Source organism: Marmota monax, unplaced genomic scaffold, assembly GCF_021218885.2.
Source record: "Marmota monax isolate L192 unplaced genomic scaffold, Marmota_monax_Labrador192_F-V1.1 WCK01_AAM20220418_F8-fsc00048, whole genome shotgun sequence".
In the NCBI taxonomy this organism is placed as follows: Eukaryota; Metazoa; Chordata; class Mammalia; order Rodentia; family Sciuridae; genus Marmota; species Marmota monax.
This window is the reverse complement of record NW_026694895.1, coordinates 3,979,387-4,006,354: the sequence shown is the minus strand read 5'-3', so window position 1 is coordinate 4,006,354 and position 26,968 is coordinate 3,979,387. Positions and strand designations below refer to the sequence as shown.

General features: G+C 34.2%; 1 protein-coding gene across 1 annotated transcript in view; it reads left to right on the top strand.

Annotated features, from left to right (window-relative positions):
- Positions 1–26,968, top strand: part of Galnt13 (polypeptide N-acetylgalactosaminyltransferase 13) — a 560,314-nt gene that overhangs the window by 364,920 nt on the left and 168,426 nt on the right. The window contains exon 9 of the mRNA XM_046426955.2: positions 3,088–3,268. Coding sequence (XP_046282911.1) covers positions 3,088–3,268 — 181 coding nt within the window. The remainder of the gene's footprint in view (positions 1–3,087; positions 3,269–26,968) is intronic.

Genomic DNA, 26,968 nt, shown 5'->3' with positions numbered 1-26,968 from the left:
AAGGATTTTGTTTATATGCACAGTGCAATGGAAAGGCATTGAAGAATTTAAACAGGGAATGAAATGAAATGATTAAATTTTTAAAGACCACTTTGATTTCTTAGAACAAAACAAATTGTAAGACAGAAACGGTGAAAGTGGCAAGATAATTAAGAGTCTATTACAGTTGGCATACAAATATGTTTATTAGGTCAGGGGTGTTGGCATTGGAAATGGAGAAGTGGTGCTATGGACTGAAACATGTACCCTCCAAATTCGTATGTTGAAACTTTAAAAGCCTATAAGATTCATTTGGGCTTGTAAAAGTTAACTGAGATTATTGTGTGGGACCCAAATCCAGTAACATTGATATTCTTAGAAGGGGAAGAGCCACCCAACTGCAGTGCTTGCTCTCTCTTCCTCAATCTCTGTGTGTGTGTGTGTGTCTGTGTGTGTGTGTGTGTGTGATCATGTAAGGACACAGCAAAAAGGTGGCCATCTGTGAGCCAGGGAGAACAACACTCTTATTAGAAACTGATCATGCTGGCAACTTGATCATGGTCTTCCCAGGCTCCTGAACAGTGAGGAAAACACTCCTCCTGTTTAAACTACTGCCTGGCCTTTGTCTATGGAATTCTGTTATAACAGCCCAAGTGGAATGGGAAAGATGGATATTCAGAGAATTGTTTTACAGATGGTTCCACAATAAGGTTTGTTCAGGAAATGCATATGAGAAATGGAAGAGAGGAATCAACGATAACATGTAGTTTGGTCTTACTGTTTATTTTTGTTTGATCCCCTGAGAAAACACTGACACTATTTATTGATAAATTAAAACAACATAATGGGATAAAATAAAATAAAACCTTGCTGACACAAAAGGAATGACTGTATGATTCCACTTTGGACATAGCTGCTTGGATATCTCTGAGACAAGCAAGTGGAAGTGCCAAGTTAATGTTTGGATACACAAGTTTGAATCCTGGAGGAGAGGTCTAGGCTGAGTTGTAAATATTGAGGTTGTTAGTATTCTGATCACATGTACATAATAGGAGCAAATTGAGACCATCCACTGAATGTACAAAGAGAGATGAAAGCTAACATTTGAATAGAAATTTAAAGAGAAGGTAGATAAACAATGAAGTAGGAGGAGGAAAAGGAGAATCCAAGAAAAGAATCTACTAAATAATGCATCTAAGGAAAAAAAATTGTAATTTTTACAATACCAATTTTGGAGGAGCTGTAGAAATAAGAAGCATTTTACAGTTAATAGAGTGTAAATATGGAAAGTAAATAACATGTATCAGAGGATATATTTTATATTATTTTACAGTGAAGGGAAGCAAAACTGAGGTATGCTGAATACAGATGTGGATCAAATGCTGATTTTTTAATTCTTTTGTAATTTTATTTATTCATTTATTTACTTTTTAACTATTTGAAAGATAGATGATTTGAGAAGATGTTATATTAAGAGAGAAATAATCAAGAAATTAGGAAAGTGATTGATGTTTCAAGGGGGTGAATAAATTAGTGACATCCTTAAAAAAAGACATAAGAGATATGATCCAGACTGCTATGCAATTATTGATTTGATAAGTGGAGACCAACTTTCTCCATTTTAATTCTAAGAATATAAAGCTATTTGTAATTATGAGAAGGCTTATAGATTTCATGTTAGAAATTAATTAAATACTTTGATTATTTAATTGCCTATCTTTTGAGGGGAATGATGAATTTCATTTTTCTTCTTTTTCTTGTTTAATATTTCAATGTTTGATTAGAACCTCCTGCTAACATTACAGTTTAAATAACAGTAAAATTTTAAAAAAATATAGATTTACCTAAAATTCATAAACCATTGCTGCTGATATTTTATTATCATGTTTCATCTTGTGGTAAAATTTGGATGTCTATTAATGGATCCCAGGCCCAATAGAAGCCCTCTTCTAAGCCTAACATTACTTGAAGGGCCAATTGGAGAAAACCTTTTCTTTTACAAAAAAATAATTGAACCTATACATAACATAATAAAACTTTACATATTAATGGAGGACTTTTTAAAAAAAAGCAACTCTTCTTAAATCATATTTATGAAATAAAAATGACTTTAGTAATAGTCTAAAGCTGTTATTGAAATTCCATATAGCAATAACTATTACTTTTCCTTAAGAAACTTACAGTATATAAGTAATATATATATATATATATATATATATATATATATGTAATATGAATGTGTATGTGTAAGTAGTAGTAGGATGTGTGTATGTGTAAGTGTGTATGTGTGTGTGTGTGTACACACATCTCTTAGTATTCCACTTTGGAAGGTTGGTTTCAAGACCCCTCATGGGTTCCAAATTCTGCAGATGTTCAAGCCCTTTATATAAAATGGCATAGCATTTGCATATAACCTATACGTATCCTCCTGTGTACTTTAAATCATCCTAGATTATTTATAATACCTAATACAATATAAAGTCTGTGACATTTGTTACACTGACAAGTAAAATTTATGTTCATATTCAGTACAGATGAGATTTACCTCTAATATCTTCAATCCTTAGTTGGTTGAACCCACAGATGTATAATCTATGAATATAGAAGGCCAACTCTGTGTGTGTGTGTGTGTGTGTGTGTGTCTGTGTATGTGTATGTGTGTCTGTGCATCTTTGGCCGTACAATAAAATTTTATAGAAATAAATGTCTTGTGGATACTTTACATAATTCTTAACCTCAGCTGCATAGTAAATCCCAGAACATTAAGAAATATATAATATGTCTTCCAAGAGTCGTCATTGAAAATTTTGGATACCAAATATGTATTAAATAGCAATTATGTTAACTACAAGAAATTAGATTGTCTAATAAAATGACATTATTGCAATTACATCTTACCGCCATGATTCCAAAGCTACCAGTATATTATGATTTTCCAAAGTAGCATTTCTTGCCAAATGTAAGTATGCTAATTCTAGATTTTGCATATATGTAATATTTTCTTGAAACATATAATATCTGAATATTTGTCAAATTTTCAATTATTTCGTATACATTATTATTGCATTCTTGATAGTAACTGTTAAACAATGATTTCTCTTTTTCTAGATTTGGCAATGTGGAGGCTCTTTGGAGATTGTAACTTGCTCCCACGTTGGTCATGTTTTTCGGAAGGCAACCCCTTATACTTTCCCTGGTGGCACTGGTCATGTCATTAACAAGAACAATAGGAGACTGGCAGAAGTTTGGATGGATGAATTTAAAGATTTCTTCTATATCATATCCCCAGGTATGCAATTCTTACATTTTTCTTCTTCTACAAGCAACACAAAAACTTAAACATGCTCAATGTGTGTTTCACTATTCCTATTTTTCTACTACTTTAAATAAAATAGTGTTTATTACCATATGTTGCAGAAAAAATGTCTTGGAAAGTTGTACTACACAATTTAATTTAAAATGAGAAAGTTAATATCTCTATATTCTCCTTTATTTCCCTCAATCCAAATAAAGCAAGCAGTACATAGAGATATCCAAATTTAATTGACATTTATCAGTTAATTTAAGAGTAAAAATTTGCTGAGAGTGGTGGTGCATGCCTGTAATCTCAGTGGCTCTGGTGCCTGAGGTAGGAGGATCGCAAGTTTGAAGCTAGCCTCAGCAATTTAGTGAGGCCCTAAGCAACTCAGCAAGACCATGCCTCTCAATAAAACATAAAAGGGGGGGTGGGGGGGGTGGGGATGTGGCTAAGTGGTTATCCCCTGGTTCAATGCCCAGTACCAAAAAAAAGAAAAAAGAAATGAGTAAAAATGTTTGTGTTTAAGCAAAGATGGTTTCATAATACCTTATTTTTTTTAAATCTGATTAAGGAAGGATGATATATTTTTCTAGAAACAAGACAGAATATGTCTTAAACATTAAAATTTATGTTTTGGAAGAATAATAGCATAGTAAAACTAATAATAGAATGGAATTATTACTATATTAATTCTTTGTAGTTTTATAGTTTTTATTTAATAGCCACATTACATATTTCCAAAAAAGCTATAAAACTAAGGCATTAAAAAAAGAAACATTGTAAAGATAGAAGAGAAACTTATACAAGAGAAAGGTTGCCTGTCAAATTTCCAAGTGTAGACAAGGAGATAAAGGATAAATTGCAGAAATTCAACTATATTTATAACATAGTTGTAAGCATTTTGTTTTCAATGGTTTAATATGTAGGCTTAGTGGTCATCAGTGTTATTATATAACCCATATGCTATGGTTTGGATGTGAGGTATCCCCCAAAAGCTCAGACATTCAAGCAGGTTTGGAAAAGAAATAATTGGGTTATAGCCCTAACTAATCAGTGAATTATTCTTAATGGGATTAACTGAGGAGTAACTAGAGGAGAGTGTGCTGTGGCTGGAGAAAGTGATTCACTGGGGGCGTGGCTCTGGGGTATATATTTTGAATTGGGAGAGTGGAGTGGAGTATTTCTCTGCTTTCTGATCACCACATGAGCTGCTTCCCACTGCCACACTCTTCTGTGATGATGTTCTGCCTCAACTGGAGCTCCGAGGAATGGAGCCTGCTGTCCATGGACTGAGACCTCTGAGACCATGAGCCTGGAAATAAACTTTCCCTCCCCTAAAATTGATCTTGTCAGATCTTTTAGTCATAGAAATGCAAAAGCTGACTAAAATACTATAACAACAACAAAAAATACCCATGCCTATACCTTGTTTTCTCTAATATAATCTACTACATGACTTATAAAAGTCAATTTGGATTCTAATTTACATGATATCATTTCTGAAGTCACGTATAAGGCAATTAAATTCTTCTTTTATAAATAAATATGAAGAAAACAATACGAGCTTTCACAATAGGACCCAGAATTCTATGCAAGTAAGGAAAATTAGGCCATTATATGTGTAAAAGTTTGATTAGAAGGACTTTTTCAAATGCTTTCAGGCCTCTTCTATATCAAGAAGTTATTGCCAAGAACATAGCTTCACGAATAGATATGATGCTCTTTACAGCAGAAATATAGACCAGATGTTCAAGGAGCTAAGTTCAGTAAGAACATGTTAAATTTTTAGCAAGGCAGTGACATTTATGTAACCTTTTCATTTTCTTTTGATGATACTTTTTTGAATTCAAGTCATCCCTTACAGAAATAATATAAGCTCAAATATGAATAAGGAAGTGGAGTAATGGAGGAAGGACATGTGTTACTTGTGATTATATACAACTTACACATTTCTACAAACTATTATACTGGATAAATGTTTGTGAAAAATTTAGTAAGGGTGTGTCCAGCACCTGGAATGCTGATTTTTTCTAGGCTAGCGGCAAAGTAAAATAGGGCAGCAATATGAAAATATAAGTTTATCTACATTGAACTCTTTTGTAGAGACTCTTTTGCTGACAGTCCTAAAATCAGCCATGGGGAAGATTTCTGGAGAAGCCCAGTTAAGATTTTTTGTGCAGGAAGGGGGTGCCACTATTCCACAATACCTTCTTATATGGAGGGTATTGTTCTCTGAGCCCCAACATTCATCTGTTACATAATTTTTCATTGAGTTAAAAAGACAGATAAATGAATCATTTCTGAAACTATGATGGAACGGCAGCTTTTAGAGTTTAAATGGTGTCTGAAACTGGTAACTTTGTTTTTCTCAGCAGAGATGGTTTGTGTATGCTGAAAAGGATAATGTTTATAGTATAATGAATATCATGAGGAAGGTCATTATTCTAAAATGGGCTCTCTTAATCCAGAAGGTATTTTAGAAAACAGAAAAATGGCGCTTGGGGAATGTGCTGAAAATATCCAGGAACATCCTTTGGGGCATTTATGCTTGTATCTAAGACAGAATTCCTGAATGTGATGGAATCAGCCTGCTCCAGAGCGGGCAAAAGGGAAAAACAAAAGCATGAAACAGTGCATTGCTTCTCAGTGGAAAAGAGTAAAAGTAGGCCAGAACCTAGAGCTGGATGCCTAAAAACAATTCTAGCCGGAGGCAGGTTTCAGGTCATTCAAAAACAGATAAAGTGGGTTATTCAGGTTGTCAGGAATCTGTCATTTTTTATGAAAAAAAAAAAAATTTGCCACGATTTATTTAGGCTATAGATTCTGATATTTTCTGTAACTTAAAATGAAAATTATACATTTCTTTGCTATTCCCTAGAATTTTCCAGTTTCTAATTTTGCATTTCCTTTGGTCATGAATAAGTTTGTGAAGAGAGAAGTTGGTGGGTATATGGTGAGGGGGACATAAAGACCTTCACAGTGACACTTAGAATCGTACCCTTTACTATAATATGCACACAAACTTGTATGGTTGTGAAAAACTCCAAAGAGTGTAAAAGATATTATATTGAGTCCCTAAAACCTGCTTAGCATTTTGACCAAGGAAATTGTTATGTTTTTTTCTGGAAGAACATCTGGGTATCTGTTAACTTTCTATTACATTTTGTAAGGAGATTCTGCATTTTTTATTCTAGGACTTCAATTACCAAATTTTATTCTCCACTTACACAGTTGCCCAAAACTCAGTGTCTAAGTACTAGACCTTTGTGAACTGAATTATGATAACAACTCTGCTTCTTTCCAGTGCCTTTGAACAAATAATACCTGTCCACTTTATTGATTGGTTTTGTGGATGTATCAGGTTTCCCATTAGATGGGTATTCTTTCCTTCCAAAAGTATATTCTCTAAACTTTGATGCCAGGGCAATCATTGTTATCACCTGCCATACTGTCTTAATTTTTATCATTTGGGTCTTTATCTGCTCAGATATCCATATTTCAGTAGATAGCAGCTTTCCTGTCACTTTATAGTCCTTAAAAAAAGTTGTTGAATGATTAGAATTAATAAATTAATAAATGAATGAAGGAAAAAAGCCGTCGTCCTACCATCTGATCCAGCCCTGGTTAAGGACCCACTGATAAAAGAGAGCAAAAGAGTTCTTTTCATATGTCAGGAATGTCATTCTTCTGAATTGACCATCAGAAGAGAAAGCCCTACTGACTTACCTATATGCTTAGGGTTTGACGATTTTAATCTTAGGTGTGCATTGTAATAAAATTTTGCTCTCCGGGGTTAATACCATAATATGATTTAGGCAGACAATAAAATTATCTAATGGAGGAACATGATACAAAAGTTCCTAAATATCAAATACTTCTGGATTTTTTTCTAATGAACCCCCCGAGTTCATTTAATGTTTAAAATGAGATCTAAAATAGCTATGATATGGGTCTTGGAAATCAGGATCAGATCCTCATTTGCCCAGTATTGAAGATTAAACACCTGAAAAACCTATTGGCAAGTTTTATCTAAGAAAGATAGCAAGCCTGGCGCAGATAGCAGACTTCCCCTGAGAGAAGGCAGGCCCAGAACTGGGTGCAGGCTGGAGTAGGTGTGTCTTGCTTTCTTATAGACTCCCACCTCCTCTTTGTTTTTTTTTTCCCTAAGTGCCAGGAAGCAGCAACCCAGAGAATAATCACATGTATTGGAAAGTGTCTATCTCATGAGGTATGTTGAGCAGAGAAATGCAATCAAAGGTGTTAGCAACCCATTTACTTTTCTTTGATAATCTACCCTCATATTTTGGACCTAATCATTTACTATCTATGCTTACTACCTGTTCTTCATCCCCGTCTCCTCTCAGTTACATGTGCGACTTAATTTTATCTTATGTTTTCATAATACTATATGTTCTAATTATCTGGACCCATGCCCACCAGCCATTTGGCAATACTGAAAGAGTAGGTGGTGTCTCATTACATTTCTTAAATGGGTGTACAAGTGAAAAATATATTTACTTGGAAATAGTGTGGAGGAATAGATTTTCAACATTTGTTGAGTGTGCTTTCTGCTGTCTTTTTAAGGTTACAAATACTATGGCATCACAGATTCTTAAAGCCCAGTAGGCTCTTAAAGCCTTAGGCAGGTTTCACTAGTAATGGGCTGCTTCAGTTTGAGCCAGAATGCTTGTCCCAGTAAGTCTTTTGAAATAAATTGATGTAAACAGAAATCCCTCTTCAAAGAACACCTTATTATAAATGGTTGCATTTTTTCCCTTTTGGTTACAGGTAAAAAGCTTAAGAACTTTAAAGAGACTATAGTCATAACAATTGCTGTTTATTTGAAATGCTGGCTGTTCTATAAATATTGATTTTCCTTCTTTGGGGAGGTGGATTTCTCACTGTGTATCAATAGACAGGGTGATTAGAAGCAGCTGTCCTTATATAACCCCTGGGTGGTTCTTCCTTTTCTTAATGGACAGCTTATGCTCTTGTTTTTAGCAGAAACAAATGGAAAATATAATTGAAAGACTCTTGAAACAAACCTTTAGATATTTATGTGTACCTGAGAAAAATTTATCTTCCTTTGGCAATATTGTAATCTGATCTGTATTCCTGGTAAAGACAAACCACACATTGAGAGAGAAATCCTTGAACTTATTTTGAAGGTTAACTCCCCATTTGTTAATCTTTTTTTTAAAAAAAAAATTTTTTTTAGTTATACATGAGCACAATATCTTTATTTTGTTTATTTTTATGTGGTGCTCAGGATCAAACCCAGAGCCTCACATGTGCCAAACAAGCACTCTACCACTAAGCCACAACCCCAGTCCCTTAACCTCGTTTTTAATACCTTAGAAATATCCGCTTATCAAAGACTGTCCTTCTGAGCAGTTTCTTTGGTTCATTATTAAAGTTTAAGGCCTATATTTGTTTATACCTCTTGATATTTGTAAGATACAGATGTTTTTTATCATGCTGATTTATTTTAAAGATATAATATTAAATAGTCAGCCCTTTTAGTGTCAAGCCTAATTTTTTCTCTAAGTCCTGAAAACATGATACAAGGCTGATTTCATAGCTGAATGATGCCTTATTTTGAAATAAGGGATAATAACTGTATTCAATATTATCAGTGTAGTGGACATACAACTGCTTTTCATTGTTGTAATCAATCAAAACTCTTTTGAATTCTTTAATTCTTACAGACTTTAGGTCAATTTTTATTGTTGCTACTTTTATAGATGTTTTATGGTTATAAATTTGTATTTTTGCAATAATGATATTGCCTTCCTTATGTCTCCCTGTTGTAAGTGCTTTTTAGCATCATATTTTTGTTAATTGATTGTATATCCTTTTCTGATAAGTGTCTGTTCAGGTCCTTGGCTCATTTGTTGATTGGGTTATTTGGTTTTTTTTGGTGCTTAGCTTTTTGAGTTCTTTATGTACCCTAGAGATTAGTGCTCTGTCTGATGTGTGAGGGGTAAAAATATGCTTCTAGGATGTAGGCTCTCTGTTCCCCTCACAGATTCTTTCTTTTGCTGAGAAGAAACTTTTTATCTTAATCCCATCCCATTTATTTGATTCTTGGTTTAATTCTTGTGCTATAGGAGTTTTATTAAGAAAGTTGGGGCCTAATCCCACATGATAAAGATTAGAGCCTACTTTTTTTTCTATTAGATGTAGAGTCTCTGGTTTAATTCCTAGGTCCTTGATCCACTCTGAGTTGAGTTTTGTACATGGTGAGAGATAGAGGTTTAATTTAATTTTGTTGCATATGTTTTTCCAATTTTCCCAGCACCATTTGTCGAAGGTGCTATCTTTTATCCAATGGCACCTTTGTGTAATATAAGATAATTGTAGTTGGGTTAGTCTCTGTGTTCTCTATTCTGTACCATTGGTCTACCAGTCTGTTTTGGTGCAAATATCATGCTGTTTTTGTTACTATTGCTCTGTTAAATCAAAACTACTCTAAGATATCATCTCACTCCAGTTAGAATGGCAGCTATTATAAAGACAAACAAAATAAGTATTGGTGAGGATGTGGGGAAAAAGGTACATGCATACATTGCTGGTGCAACTGCAAATTGATGCAGATAATATGGAAAGCAGTATGGAGATTTCTTGGAAAACTGGGAATGGAACCACTATTTGACCCAGCTATCCCTCTTCTTGGTTTATACCCAAAAGACTTAAAAACAGCATACTATTGGGACATAGCCACATCAATGTTTATAGCAGCACAATTCACAATAGCTAAATTGTAGGGCCAACCTAGATGCCCTTCAGTGGATGAATGGATAAAAAAAATGTGGTATATATACACAATGGAATTTTACTCAGCAATAAGAGAACAAACTCATGACATTTTCAGGTAAATGGATGGTGTTGGAGAAGGTAATGCTAAGTGAAGTTAGCCAATACCAAAAAAACAAATGCCGAATGTTTTCTCTGATATAAGAAGGTTGACTCATAGTAGGGTAGGGAGGGGAAGCATGGGAGGAATTGATGAATTCTAGATAGGACAGAGGGGTGGGAAGGAAAAGGGGGGCAGGGGATTAGCAAGGATGGTGGAATGTGATGGACATCATCATCTAAAGTACATGTATGAAGACAAAAATTGGTGTCAACATACTTTATATATAACCAGAGATATGAAAAATTGTTCTATATACATGTAATAAGAATTGCAATGCATTCTGCTGTCATTTTTTAAATCTATAAAAGATAAATTAAAATATGGTATTTAACTGAAAAAAAAAACATTAGAAATAAGAGTTCTGGAGACAAACTGTCTGGGTTACTTAAAATTCTGGCTATGCTTGACCTTTCTCTACTGAGACTATGCACTTAGTTTCCTTTTTGAAAAAAAAAAGATTTTATTTATTAATTTATGTATTTATTTATTTGCAGTACTGCTATCAAACCCAGGGCTTCACACATGCTCGGCAAGTATTCTAACATTCAGCCATATCTTCAGCCCAATTTCTTTAAAATGAGAGCTATAATTAAAATGTCTTCCTTTCACATAAGGTGTGTTGAGACTTAAGTGAAATAAGAGATATAAATCACTGAAAACAATGACTAGCAAATATTAAATACTCAATTATTGTTAGAAATTACTGTTAGTATTATGCAGATACATTCATAGGAGTAAATTTATTAGATCAACATGTATGTACATTTTATTTTGGTAGATGTTGTCAGAAACTCAAATTATTCTTAAAAGACTGTCATCATCAGTCCCACCAATGGTATTTGTGTACTTGCTGTATATCATCAATTCTTTGTATTATTAACCCTTTCATTTTTGCATATATAAGTTGTTAGTCAGCTTTTTGTCACTGTGACAAAAATATCTGACAAGAACAATTTAGAGAAGGAGTAATTTATTTTAGCATCACACTTTCTGAGGCTCACTCCTTGGTGAGCCAACTCCCTTACTCTGGGTGGGAGGTGAGGTAGAACATCATGAAAGAAAGGCCTGGTGGAGGAAAGCTACCCAATTCATGTCAGTTAGGAAGCAGAGAGAGAAAGCCAGGTGCCAGGACGGAGGCATATACCAGTGAAATTTTTCCTCCAGCCATGTCCCTCTCACCTGCAGTTGCCTCCCACTAATCCATTCAAATGATTAAACTACTAATTAAGTTATGGCTCTCATAATTCTAATCATTTCACCTTTGAATACCCCTGCATTTACATAGGAGATTTTAAGAGAATACCTTATATCCAAAACATATCACTAGGTGTGTATGTACTTATATGTATATACTTATCTGTTCATATTTTCATGTATATTTACAAGGATATTCAGTTGCTTTTTTGCCTTGCTATCAGGAATGCATGCCTTTTTCATTTCTTAATTTACCTTTGGATTTATTCTGTGAAAAAAAATCATTTATTCATGTCTCAATTATAGTTTTTGCTAATGTTAATTTTAGAAATTTTTTACCCTTGTTTTATGTATACATAGATCTTCATGTACTCTGATCACTAATCCTTAATCTGTTATATACATTTCTAAGTGCATTATCCATGACTACTAGATGTGTTATAAACTAATTTATAAACAATTTTTAAAAAATTAATTGTTGCAGTAAAATCTGTCTTAGCCTTTATGACTTTTTTGGTTTACATGTTGTTCAAACAGTTTTCCCCAAACCTGAAACATTCCAGATTCTTCAGAAACATTCCTTGAATGATTTAGATTTGAGTTGGATGAAATTAGTGGTTTCTTTTTCTTTCTTTCTTTTTTTTTTTTAGTAAAGCCAGTGATCTGTCAGGACAATAAGCATGAGCAGAATACTTGAATCAGATAATTCTCCTTATGAATAAGTGTTTTTATTTTTAATCACAGAGCAAATGTAAAAGCATCTTCTCTAACAGTTACAATTTGTAAAAACTCTATTCAAGCTATTATATTATTTCCCATTATACTAATTCTTTCCAACTATCTTGAATTTTATTTGTGGTCCACAAAACTAATTGCTCCATGTATAAATAATATTTATTTAATATTACAGAAAGGTTGACTTTGAAAACTCAGGGTAAATCATTGTGACCTGAGTCTTTGGTTAGCAATTCAACAATTACTTCAGATAATTAGCCCTTCAAAATAATTTTATCCTTATCAAACCTGAGTAGTTTCCATTTATTCATAGAATAAATATCACTCAAGGTCTTGTATGGATTGAATCACAGAATGATGAGTACCTTTAGTATATTTTAATAATTATTATAATATTATATTATAATATTAGCAATATTATTCACACATCTAATTTTATTCTCCTCTCAAGCAAAACAGTATAGTTCTAGTCTAATCAGTTTTTGTGCCTACAACTAATGCAATAGTTGAAATTTCCAATTTATAAATTCTAACCCAGTTGCATTTGATGGATCATGATTCGGTTGCCAAAGGTTTGTTGAACTGGTCAAAATGGGAAATTTCAAATTTTTTCTAACTGATGCAAATAATCAAGAACAATTGTGCAAGTTGTGTGAATCTTTTAGTCGGGAATTGGCTGAAAAGTTTTGTTTGATGTAAGATAATCAAATGTGAATTAAATGATTCAAGTGCATGCAGAGGTTTTATCATATCTACTTGCAGCTTGTCATTTATTCTTCAGAATGCCCCAATTTTATTATTTAAATCTAGCATAACTAAACTTGAACAGCTTAAAAATATAAAATTAGTTACATTAAATTTGAGTATAGTGTTTTTGTTTTTGTTTTTGTACTTGGCATTAAACAAAGAAGTACTTCATTCAACCACTGAGCTACATCCTCAGTCCATTTTATTTTATTTGAACAGGGTCTCTAAGTTATTTAGGTATTTATTTAAGTTGCCGAGGCTGTTCTCAAACTTTAGATCCTCTTGCCTCATCATCCGGAATTGTGGGAATTGAAGGCATGCACCACCACTCATGTCCAGCTGAATGCTAATTCTTAACTGAAATGAGTTTGTCACTTTGACATTCAGTGGCATTTACACAAGCTTTTTGGTTTCCAGGTGGTTACATGTTGCATATTTCTTTTTAATAAAACTCAGGCATTAGTTGTCCTGATAGCCACATTTGTCTGAATTCCTATGTAGCATTCATCTTTTAGCTCTAAAATAAAATATGATTTCAATTCTGGAACGACCCAGTTACATATACTTTCAGGAGAGAAAGCAGAGTTAAGGATGCCTTTTAAAGAATTGAGAAACCCAGTCTCCTCTAAACTCACAAATGATTAATCTATCCAGCTCTGGGGCTCTCTCTAAAATAGTCACTCACAAAAAAACAAATAAAAAAAAAAAACTAGCCATGAATTTTCCTTCTGGGTGTATAAACTCTTAATGACAGATTATCTCAGCATCTTAATTCATATTCAATAGGAAACAGCTCCCCTTTAGCAATTTGTCATTGTGTATCTTTATTAAATGGGATTATGAAGTTAAAGGGAGTGTTGCAGTGAATCTTCGATAAGGAATAAGGTAGAAAAATGGATACAGACTGGGATGAAAAGTTGCATAAGGGAAGTGGGGCTAGGGCTTTGAAAGGGAAGTGGAAATAATTTCTGAAAATATAGGATTCGATAAATAAACCTTCTGTGTAATTTTTCCAGCATCACTGTTATTGTGGATTTGTCAGTGCTGGTGGCCAACATGCTGGCATTTGCCTGGCTATGACATACATGGTGAGAAAGTTGTGTTGTAGAGCACTCCCACACAAACACCTGATTCATTAACACAAGACACAGGAGCTAATTTTATGTTAATTATCTTGAAATGTTTAAGTTTTAATTACAGGAAATGTGCTAGAATTAACAGATTGTTATATTTTACAAGTAGATTTAACTAACATGCCAAATAATGAAGGACTTCACATTAGCCTTTAATTTGGTTAGTCTGGTTCAGCAACTAAATTTTAAATCGGGTATGATCTCTGTAAGTTGAGTTAAGATGTATTTTATACATATAGGAATACCAATAACAAATATCAGTTAAATCTAAATTCTGTGGTCAAAAATAAGATAAATGAAGGTATAGTGATGGTGTTCTTATTGAAAGATATTCTTTCAGAATTGCCATAATTAAAAGAGGTCTACTATGCTATCATTGACATTTTAAATTATTTTGTCTTACAACTTTGTACATTTTTGATGAAACATCTTTGTTCTTTTTGAAAACACCACAAAATTTGAGAACTGTGATTAACTAGAGATTTTGTGCAATTTAAAACTTAAGAAACCTTACCATTTCAGTATAATTTAAATAAGTATGTTTTCAATGAAAAATTCTTATTGGAATTAAAAAAAAATCGATCCCAAGTGTCTGAATATTTTCAAATAACCAAAGTGAATATCAAATTAAATGAAACTATATATAGCTAGCTTTTGATCTATGTCATATGAATCACCAAAGAAGAAGTGGGGACTTCCACTTGGAAATAAGGTGTGAGAATATGTTGAATTTTTCCTAAAGGAGCTCTGGAGGGCTTAGATATTTGTACAGACTCAGAACGTAAGAAATTACAGAGAGACAATTTTAAGCTCTATGTCAAAACACAATCTAGAAATATAAAGGATTGATTTTCAATGCTGTGAACTTCCTATCTAGAAATAGTCAAACAGAGGCTAGATGTTAATCTTCTGGAGACTCTCTAGTAAGAATTGAATAAGAGATGGATGTGATTATTATTTATATTTCTAAAATCCTGCCATCAGAGAAATATGTATATGAATGAATAAAGCCACTTAACCCTTACTCTGAAAACCCCAGAATTTAAAATATAAAGGAAATAGATTTAAACTCAACATAAGATATACTAATAAACTTTAAAACCAGGGAACAGGAAGTCTTTAAGGAAGGTGACTATCCATCCTTGTATATTTGGAATAGGCTAACTTAGGCCTGTTATCTAGACATCATTATTATTAGCATTGCCTTTCACCCACAGAAGTATCCTCATGTGAATCCTACACATCATAGTCATCATCATCATATTATTATATTATTGTTACATTATTATTAATGCTTATATTATTAGTGCTTATACTATTATAAGCATTAAGCATACTGTTCCCAGAAGTGACCATTCCTAGAATGGACTAAGTGGACTGACAAAGACAGTGATCATTCTTACATGGAGTGGGAGGTTGACTCTCATTCAGGTGGTCCTCATCCTACCAAATTCCAGAAAAAAAAATTACAAATTATATAGGCTTTGGACTATCAGATTGCAGATATCCTCTCTAATTCAATGACTTTTTTGACACCCAAAATAAATGCCTTTCCTTAAAATACTTCCTAAAAGAGGCAATTATTTTAAAATAAGCTCAATCTGTGGAAATAAAATTGAATTATAGTTTTGACTCTTTCTGGTAATGTTTGCTCTCATCTTTTTAAAATTTGTGTGATTGGTTATTCCTGACTTTATGATAATAAGAAGTCAAGTTCTAAGTGGCATACTAATGTTTCCAAGTCCGAAAAGTTGTTCCATCTTAAAGTATCTTTGAACATCTTCATAAGACTTTATACATTTTTCCTAAATGCTTTCTAAGCCTAATGAATATTATAATGCAATTTAATGGATAATATAATTTTAGAAAGAAGGGGAGAGTGATGAACTAGTAATTTCACAGATTTAACCACAAGTTGTGGTATTATAAGGAAGGTTAAAAATCCTATTATTAAAATATGATCTGAAAAATAGAGGAAATGCAAAGATGAGTGAATTCAGTTATTCAGTCATCCAGTGTTTAAGCAAGATGATACATGTCAATCCAAAGAATTAGAAAGTTAAGACTGATTAAATATCCATTGTACTGGTTCAGTTCAAAAGCAAGGCTAAAGATAGTGATTTCCTCTCACCAGTGACTGAGTTTCATGGAAACTTTTTTCCTACTGACTGAGTTACATGGAAAAATGAAAATTCAATGGGAAGCACACACCCTATTTTAATTATTTATGTTTAAATTACATGTGTAAAGTTTTTTAAATCAGGAAAATAGAAGAGGAACGTTAGAGTTAAAAGTCCATAAAATGAATTTAATCAGACATTTGATAGCAGAAGCATTTGTCCCATGTTTGAGAGTATAGAAAAAATGAATAGTAATGCATAATTCATACAAATTGCTATACAGATCACTAAACAATCCTGTAGTGAATGTTACTGAAAGAATTAACTGATTGCTCCTGTGATAATTTTTATAAATGATTCCATTTTAACTGAAAAAAAAATTATTATTATACTTTACATTAGAAACATTAAGTAAACTAAGCATTTAATATTAAGCATTATATTTATCTATAACATTATTTTTCTATATCCACTATCATATTTTGATTTCCTTTGGTTTTAGGGTTTTTATTTTTATTTAATCTACAGCACTTTAAACTTTCATCTAAAATACCATATAAATTATTTAATTTTTTAGTTATAGCAGATATGAAAGAAAAATTATAGAAAGACTAATTGTTTTATGCATATGTTTATTCTATGTACAGATATTCTTATAAGAATATATTTTCTTATTGTCTTCATAAGAAAAAGAGCATATTTATTTTCCAGATTAAGAAATGTTTGGAAGATATTGGTTATTACAATCTGATTTTTTTGGTTGTTTAATATACTGTACCTTCTATAGCCATAGTAAAAATGCCTTTATTATATTAAGTGCAAAAGCCATATGACATTCTCATTTTAACTGAGATATCATTATACAGTATTATGCTATAATGATAGAAAGTTTCTTTACAAGTTTGGACGGCTAAGTATATATTCCATCATAATAATATTTCCCCATATCACTATTCTCCCAAATCTAAAGTACTCTCATAACATCATTCTCTCCCTATTTGAAATGCTGCTTCTAGAGGTAATAGATGTAACAGACATCTGCATAGTTGATCCTGCCTTTCAATTCCTATGGCATCTAGTCAACCTTTGAATTTTGAAACCACATTTTCTTCTTATCTTTGTTTATGTCTGCTAAGTAGTTGCATGGCCTGTGGACGTCTTGATGTTCATGAGTTAAATAATAAAGGTCATAAATCAGATGACATCATGTTAAGCAAAAGTTTCCAAGAGTTATAGGTCTTACTTCAGAGAAGTTTTACGTAATGTCAGAGTAAGCTATTGTTTCTGTGAATACTGTGGATCAGTACCAAGAATTGACATTTTCAGGATTAGCTATTTACTAAGGTTAGAGTTTTCCTCATCAAATACATAAAGAATACAATTCTAACATATTTATCTTCTGAAGTTAATGGTTTGCTATATTTCCAGTATACCTTTTAACAAGGAAAATATAATTTCTTCATTGTAGAGGGAAAACAATGAAACATGGAAGCCAGTGCTAATGAACTACTTAGTGAGACTTTGTATCTATTCTGCTGTATTTTATTTCATTGGATTTTTCTGATTTTAGAATTTTAATGTCTTATTTATTTTAGAGAAATAAGCAAGGGTGGAAAGCATTGGGGTGGTGCATGAACTTGTCAGGTTTCTGGGTTTATAACCATAAATGATGTCACTTACCGGGCTCATTGGTGCCAGGTGCTACAGTGTGCTCATAGAAGTATTTTCCCCTAAAAATAAAGTGTGTTAGCTATGTGAGAAAAATTGGAAATGCATGTTCTAACATGATCCACAACATAAAACTGTGTGTAAAGATGGGCATGTCCCCTGTGACCAACCTCTTACCCCCTGTCTCTGCAGCTTTCTCAGTCATCTTTCAGGGTGGCTCTGGTCTGGCCTGGACCCTGGACCACAAAAGCTAAAGGCCTTTTCTTTTTATCTTCTTCAGATGCTACCCCATTATGCTACTAACAGTCATATTATTCTCTGTACAATCCTGCATCATACAGTATGTAAATTTGACTTTAAACTACATCAGAGTCCAAGGGACAGTAACATCAAAAGGATCTTTTCCTTTTTAAACTTCAGTAGAACCTTTTCTAGTACAAAGTACTTGCATTCTTACTTTCATTTCTTATGGTATATATTGACTTCTTTCTGGAAAAGACAATAAATAGGAAAAAAAAAGTTAAAAAACCCTCCAGGGAAAATACATTAGCAACCAACATCCTAACTTTGCTTTGCTAAGAGTTGTCCAGATAAATGGGACAACAAAAGGGAATGCAAGGATCAGAAGTAGACAATCATAAAGAATGAGGATAGGGAAGGGTGGCCATGGAAGAGGAGGGATAGGGCCTGGTGTTTATAACCCAGGGGTCAGCCTGGCTGCATGGTAACAAGGAGCATAAACCAAGAGGAGCCCAGACTTAGGACCACAGTAGCTGTCTTCCACAGATGGAGTTTCAGTCCTGTTACCCATTGGCAGTCTTTCTTCCTTTCTTTTCTTTTGGGATTCTTGCGAAGTGATCTGTTTTCTATACCTGCTTCCAACTTCTTTCATTCTACTGTCTTTTTAAAATCCAATTTTAGTTTAATAAAACCAATGCCTGCTATTTTTCTCATTCTTTTCTTTTTTCTGTAGATTCAGACATGAATAGAGAAAACGTTTCAACTTAACATTTTAAATAAAAAAGACATTAATAAAGAATTAAAAATATGATCCATTGCTGGCTATATAATCCTCAATAAGTTATATAGACTACTTATATCTCAGTTTCTATTTCTACAAAATAAGACTTTTAATAATATTTATCTCACAGAAATTTGGGGAGCATCAATGAGATAAAGTGAATAAAGACAGTGAAACTGTATCTGAGATGTAGTAAGGACTTGATGGATTATAAAAATAATAATAGAAATAAATGGAGAAAATAATGGGAAGCATTATCCAAGGATCAGATACTTAATAAATAAATACCTAGGCTTTCTATTATTTTAGGAAAGTTATTATTTAAAATGTCATTTATAAATAATGGATACACTTAAAATATTTGCATAATAACAATTTTACATAAGAAAGTAATTCAGAGCTTCCTTAAGATAGTATCTCTTAACTTTGGGCAGGTATCACAAACTATTAGAAAATCTGATAAAGTATATGAAGTTAGTTCCAGACAGTGACTTCATCTTTTGAAATAAATAGCTTCTTCAGATCTTTTGAAATAGGATTATGTTGGTATGAATGGGATGGATGATATCTCAGCACTTACTAAGGGATTATATTGTCCTCTGTCTTGGGCCTTTAACATTGGAAGAAGGCATGGGGGCAAGAGCCAAAGACAAAAGGAACAAGTGTCTTGCTCTCAGAGACTTGGAGAACAATTAAATGAGTGTATAACTGGATAGCAGTGGCAGCCTTGGTTTGAAGGACTCTGACTCCGCTTGGGAATCAGTTTAAGAATTTATAATCAGTTTGTTGCTCATTGTCTTTTAGTCCGTTGTAATTATATGCTTGACCTGTTGTCTTTAAAATATGTATTTGTCATGTTTTGTTGTTCATATGTCTTGGTTCTATTTCTTCTTACTAAAAATATTAACTCCAAACTTGGTGGCTTAACATAATATTTCATTGTGTCATGATTTTTGCAGGGTCAGGGGATTAGGGAAAACATAGTAGGACAATTCCTCTGATCCGTATGGCATTGGTGTACTTGTCTTCCCTATTTTCTCTAAAGTTCCTAATCTAAAATCACTTGATGGTATTCAGATGGCAGATGGACTTGTCTGGAAAATCCAAGTTGTCTTTCCTTCATGTCTAATGTCTTGATGTGATAGTGAAAGGCTGAGCTGAGCTGAAAAGCTCAACTGAATTGCTGGTCTCTGGAGTCTCCAACAAGTGGTCTCAGGGAATAAAGATAACTAGCAAGGAAGCCAGCTTTTCCTGGAGAACATGATTCAGGGGGCCTGAGCAGAAGCTGCATGGAGTCTTGTAAGGTAGTCTTGGGAATCCACAAATGTCTGGAGTTCAAAGAAGGAGATTTTTAATTATTCTCTCTGTCTCTCAGGGAAGTATAGCAACATATTTGTGACCGTCTTTGACCCACCACAGTGTTTACCCTAAACTTTGGGTAAAGACAATTTAATCATACTTCTTAGTCCAAGGCAAATTAATATTTTACTCCTGAAATAGCTTATTTATTTATTTTATCCCCCATTATAGATAACCACTGTAATTTGTTTAATGCCGCAGTCCGGCTGGGCAAAATAACCGAGAGGTGACAAGCAACTTGAAGGCTGAAGCGGGAACTGCTTTATTGCGGAACAGCAGGGGTATATATATCTAACTGATTACATACAGCTTGACTCAATCAGCATCATCCAATCATAACATTGCTCCCTTACAGATAACAGCAATCAGCCAATAAGGAGTCCCCTCCATCTTGATGGCTCGGTGGCGATGCCTCACAAACCACTCCTCCTGGCAAACTGCCAGGCGCCATCTTGACTTGATCATGGCCTCCAACAGTTTAATATATGTATTTTATTTTAATGTGTTAATTTAAAGATGTGTATTGTTTGGGTGAATTTATTTTTAATTGGAATAAATAATATTGGGTTACATATCTCATTATTTTTGTTCCCTGTCTTACACAAACTTTGTGATGTAAAGATTCATTCCTTGTTTCTGAAGGCACATTGATGTGCTAAACAGTACTCATTGGTTTAGAATCTACTGCTTTTTAACTATTCACCCTTGTTGTGATTATAAACCAAGAAGCTCCAGTTTCCTGCTGGCATGAACTTATGTTTCTTCAACAAATAATACCCAGTATTTACTGTGTACAAGTACTGTTTGGGGTACATGCAGCATACATATTGTTAATGATTTAAACAAGAATCAGGAGGGAGGACACATATCTAGGAGCAAAATTTCTGAGTCATAATATTTTGTCAGATGTTTTGTAGCAGCGATATCTTCTCCAGTGTGCCATTTATCTTTGTTCATATTGTTTTTTATTAAGTGGGATTCATATTTTTGATTTATGGTTTTTATTAAATTCATGCTTTATGGATACACATAAAGATGAAATTTATGGTGGATTTTATAAATGTAAATAGCATAATAAGGTCTCTTTCATTCCACTCTTCCTCTCTTCTCCCATCCCTTCTCCCTTTCCCTCAATCCCCTTCCTCTACTCCACTGAGCTCTTCTATTTTCATAGGATCCCTCCTCACTTTTCCCTTATTTTGGCCTAGCTTCTGCATATGAGACTCAGAATTTCTGAGTCTGGCCAATTACACTTAGCATGATATTCTCCAGTTTTATCCATTTATTGGCAAATGACATAATTTCACAGTTCTTTATGGATGAGTAAAACTCCATTGTGTATGTGTTTCACATTTTTCCAATCCATTCATCAGTCAACCAGCATCTGGACTGGTTCCATAACTTGGCTATTGTGAATTGCACTGCTACAAACATTGATGTGCCTATATCACTATGGTATATTGAGTTCTTTAAGGTAAATACCGAGGAGTGGGATAGCAGGGTCATATGGTAGTTTCATTCTTAGTCTTTTGAGGAATCTCCATACTACTTTCCAGAGTGGCTGTACTAATTTGCAGTCCCACCAACAATGTATGAGTGTACCTTTTTTCCTCGCATCTTTGCCAGCATTTATTATCATTCTATTTCTTGATAATTGCCATTCAGACTGGAGTGAGCATTTCCTTAATCGCTAGAGATGTTGAGCATTTTTTGTATGTTTGTTGGCCATTTGAATTTCTTCTTTTGAAAAGCATCTGATTAATTTTTTGAGACTTATAAATTGGGTTATTTCTGTTTTGGTGTTGAGCTTTTTTATATATTTACATGTTCTGGATATTAATCACCTGTTGGAGGAGTAGTTGGCAAAGGCTTTCTCCCATTCTCCAGGCTCTTTTTACGCTATTCATTTCCTTTACTGTACAGAAGCTTTTTAATTTTATGCCATTCACTTATTGATTATTTGTTTTATTTCTTGATATTTAGGAGTTTTGTTTAGAATGTTGGAACATTAAAAAAAAGAAAGAAAAAAAGTTGGTACTTGTACCAATATTTTAGATTATTGAGCTTACCTTTTTTTCCTAGCAGTTGCAGCATTTCTGGTTTAATTTTCAAGTCTTTGATCCACTTGGATTTGACTTTTGTGTGATTCCAGAGATAGGCACCTAGTTTCATTTTTCTACCTATGCATATTCAGCTTTCCCAACAATATTTGCGTAAAAGGCTGCCTTTTCTTCAATGTATGTTTTTGGCATGTTTGTCAAGTATCAAATTACTGAAACAATGTAGTTATCTCTGTGTCTTCTATTCTACTCTATTGGGTTTTGTGTCTGTTTTTGTGTGAATACCATGTTGGTTTTGTTACTTAGCTCTGTAGTATAATTAGAGGTCCGGTATTGTGATGCCTCTAGCATTGCTCTTCTTGCTGAGGATTGCTTTGGCTATTCTGTATCTCTTATTCTTCCAAGGAATTTTAGAACTTTTTTTCCCTAGTTTTGTGAAGAACAGCATTGTATTTTGATGGAGATTGCATTGACTCTGAATAATGCTTTTGGTAGTATTGCCATTTTGATAATATTAATTCTGCATATCCGAGAACATGGGAGATCTTTCATCTTCTAAAGTTTTTTATTTCTTTTTTCAGTTCTGATTTTCATTGTAGAGGCTTTTCTCCTTCTTGTCAGATTTGTTCCCAAGTATTTAATTTTTGAGGTTATTGTAAATGGAAGAATTTTCCCTATTTTTTTTTCACCGAAGATTCTTTATTGAAGTATAGGAAAGCAATTGATTTAGGTATGTTCCTCTCTAATCTTGTACTTAGTCCAACTTGTTTATAAGCTATAAAGTCTTCTGATGAAATTTTTTGGTATTCTAAATATAAGATAATGTCATCCTCTAACAAATAATTTGATTTTTTTTAAAAGAGACAACGTGGTGTGTGTGTGTGTGAGAGAGAGAGAGAGAGAGAGAGAGAGAGAGAGAGAGAGAGAGAGAATTTTTTAATATTTATTTTTTAGTTTTCGGAGGACACAACAAATTTGTTTGTATGTGGTGCTGAGGGTCAAACCCGGGCCATACACCTGCCAGGAGAGCGTGCTACCACTTGAGCCACATCCCCAGCCCCAAATAATTTGATTTTTTAGTCACTTTGTTTACCACTGTGACCAAAAAACCTGACAAGAACAATGCAGAAGAGGAAAAGTTTATTTTGACTCACAATTTTAGAGGTTCAGTCTATAGTCAGCCAACTCCATAGCTCTGGGCTCAAGTTCAGCAGAACATCATGAAATAAAAGCATGGTGGAGGAAAACAGCTCAGGACGTAGAAACAGATAATCAGAGTGACCTACTTTCTCCAGCCATATCCTACCTGTTTACATTTACCACCTAGTTAATCCATATCCATGGATTAATCTACTGATTAGGTTAAAGTTCTAATAACTTATTTTACTTCTAAATATTCTTGCATTGTCTCACACATAGACTTTTGGAGGATACTTCATATCCAAATCATAATATTTGACTTCCTCTTTTCTTTATATCCTTTTAATTTCCTCCTCTTGCCTAATTGCTCAGACAAGTTTCAAGGACAATATTAAATAGGAGGAATAAGAGTGGACATCCTTATTTTATTCCTGATTGTAGAGGAAATGGTTTCTCTACTCAATGCAATGTTTGCCTCAGGTTTGTCATATACACCCTTTAAAATGTTGAGGTAAGTTCCTTCTATCCCTCATTTCTCTAGTGTTTTAAACATAAATGGTTGCTGGATTTGTCAAATGATTTTCTGCATCCATTGAGAAAATCATATGATCTTGTCCTTAACTCAATTTATGTGGTGTACTGCATTTATTGATTTTCATATGTTGAACAAACTTTTCACCCTGGAATAAAACCCCCTTGATCATAGTGTACAATATTCTTATTGTGTTTCTGAATGCAGTTTACCAATATTTTATTAAGGATTTTTGCATCAATGTTCATTAGGGATATTGGTCTGAGATTTTCTTTCCTTGATATGAAGCAGGACTTATTTAAAAAAAAAAAAGCTTTTTTAAATGTTGTGGGGTGCATAGTACAGGACTATAATTACAATCACTTGGGAGATTGAGGCAGGAGGATCCAAAGTTTGAAGCAAGCCTTAGAAACTTAGTGAGACCCTAAGAAACTTAGTGATACCCTGTCTAAAAATAAGAAATAAAAATGTCTGGGGATATAGTTCAGTGGTAAAACACCCCTGGTTTCATTCTCTGGTACCATAAAAGTTTTTTTTTTTTTTTTAATGTTTATTCTATTTTGAGTGTGCAACACATTCACCTAATTGAAAACTTAAGACTATAGAGCAAAGTTAATATTGAGAAATCTTAATCACATTGCTCCAAACTTTTTTCACATCTTTTGTTATTTTCTTCTGTATTCATCCAATGAGAAATCCTTGATTTTGATGTATTGAATTTTGTTTGTTTGTTTGTTTGCCTTTTGATTTGCGCTCTAACATTTTAGTTATACTCCCCTTTAGCATTTTGGTTCCTCATCATATTATTATTAGATATTTTGTTTTCTTGTACAATCTCAACTATGTCTTGCACCATAACCATATGCAAAGTATTCAATTGCATTTTCTTGTTTTTCATATAGAGAATCTAATTTTTGTCTTCAGGAGTTTTTTTGCGCTATATAACACATGAAAATTTTATGTATTTGTTCTGAAACATATTTGAATAATTTTGAGAAGGGTTTTGTGAATGATTTGGAAAATGTCACCCCATCATCTTTTCTATAGCTTTGGTCTGAAGGAATGAGGTAGACTGATTTACATGAGGACCACTGCATCTTCCTGAAAAGAAGAAAGCTATCACTTCCCAAGTTCAGATTTAAGCCTTTTAAACTAGGGTGGCCACAACACAGAAAGTTGGTTGCAGAGAAAGTAGGGAGGATCAGTGAGTGAATCATAAAATCTAAATCAGAAAAGGTGAAAGTTGGTGGGGATCCAAGAGGGCGGGCCAGAGGGAGGCAGCATGCTATGTCGCTCCATGACTTGGGACTCAATTGGTGAGAGTACTGCTTCTCTGTGGGCGATAGAGGACACCCGCACAACTGCTCTCTCACAGGAATCACAGTTGCTGTGCCCCCACAGGGTTTCAGGCCTCAGTGTCAGAGTAGGTCTCCCACCTGCTCACCCACACAGGACTACCAGGCACCCCAGCAGGATCACTGGCATCAGCACCCGCCCAAAACTCATATGCTGCTCTCACACCAGACACTCAGCAGCTACCCATGCACAGAAACTGCGGCTGTCACTAAGGTGTGGAACCCCATCTACCAACATGGGGCTCCCCGTCACAGTAGCCTGTCTGCACCTAGGGACATTGCACAAGCTCTGATGACAGCCGACAGCCACCAGCCACACGCTGCACAATATAGAGGTCAGCTCTGAACACACTGTCTAATGCCATTGCCTGGCTCTCCCCACCCAACCTGAAACCCCATCACTGAAAGCAGCTGCCTCCATCTTGGGTCACCTTAATCACCATCTTTAGAGGGGGCAACTCCCAGTTTGGAACTCCTGGAAACTATGGTACCCATGGTTTCTAACAGCGCCTTCTCGCAGTAGTTACTAACCTGGCACAGTGACTGCCCAATACAAAAAAGCTGTCAGTGAGAGGTGCAGCAGGTGCACAGCGCCCAAAGCACAACACACAAGACCTCCAGAGAGAAAGGTCCCTTATTAGGAAATAGAAAGGGAAAAGGTGAGTGTGATACAGTTGAGAGACTAATATAAAGACCAGGAACTGGGAGGCCTTCAGGTGAGATAAGGAGATAAGACCAGGTACCCACATCACACAAGCAGGCCCCAAAGGAGATCCTTGAGGTGCAGTCTCCCTTCAGGGACAGGTGGGTGCCACATCCCACTTCCAGTTTCCTCCACCCAACACCAGCCCTCCCACCCTGGTAACCTTCAACATTCTGAGGCTGGAGACACCAGCTAACAACAGACGACTCCGCCTATTGGATGAGAAGGGAAGCAGGAAAGATATTCATCTCCAACCAAAACAACCTTGTTTCTTCCTTCAAATTTTTTTTTCTTCTCTCTATTTTCCCTTCCTCACGTCCCCAACATGGGAAACCAAGTACTTTGCATGAATTAACATACTGAGGACAGGGATGTCTGAATAGTATATATTACAGTTGTGTTATATATTCTCTTTTTTTTCTTCATTTTTACTATTTTAACATTTTTTCTTAACACATATGTGTGTTTGTTTAATGTACTCTACTGTCTTCCCACTTTCTTGTCAACCCCAAATTACTTCCTCTCTCTTCTCCTGCTGCTAACCTTCTTCTTTACATTTCTCTTTCAAACTTCTTAAGATATAATAACTATATCCTCACCTCCTACCTCCTCAGCATATCATTCTTACACTTCATCCTTGGTTCTTTGTTTAGCATCAGAAACAGTAAATCCTTTTGTAAACCAATGGACTATATTGTAGATAATAATTGAATTCACCATTTTTGCACATTGTGACCAAACTGTAAACATCTTAATAGCAACTACTTGATTTCAGGTTCTATATTGTTTATGTTGGAAAATGTTAACATTGTTCTTTCCTTCAAAGGAGAGATATTGGAATGCTATAGGACACTATAAACCTAGAGGGTAAAAATGATAATGACTAGGATCCACAGTGCTAGAAGGGAAGACACACAAACAATATGAAAAGACAAGAGAAGAAAGTGCCCCTAAGAAATCAAGATATCTCATTATTAGAATCTATGGCAAGCACAGCAGAAGAAA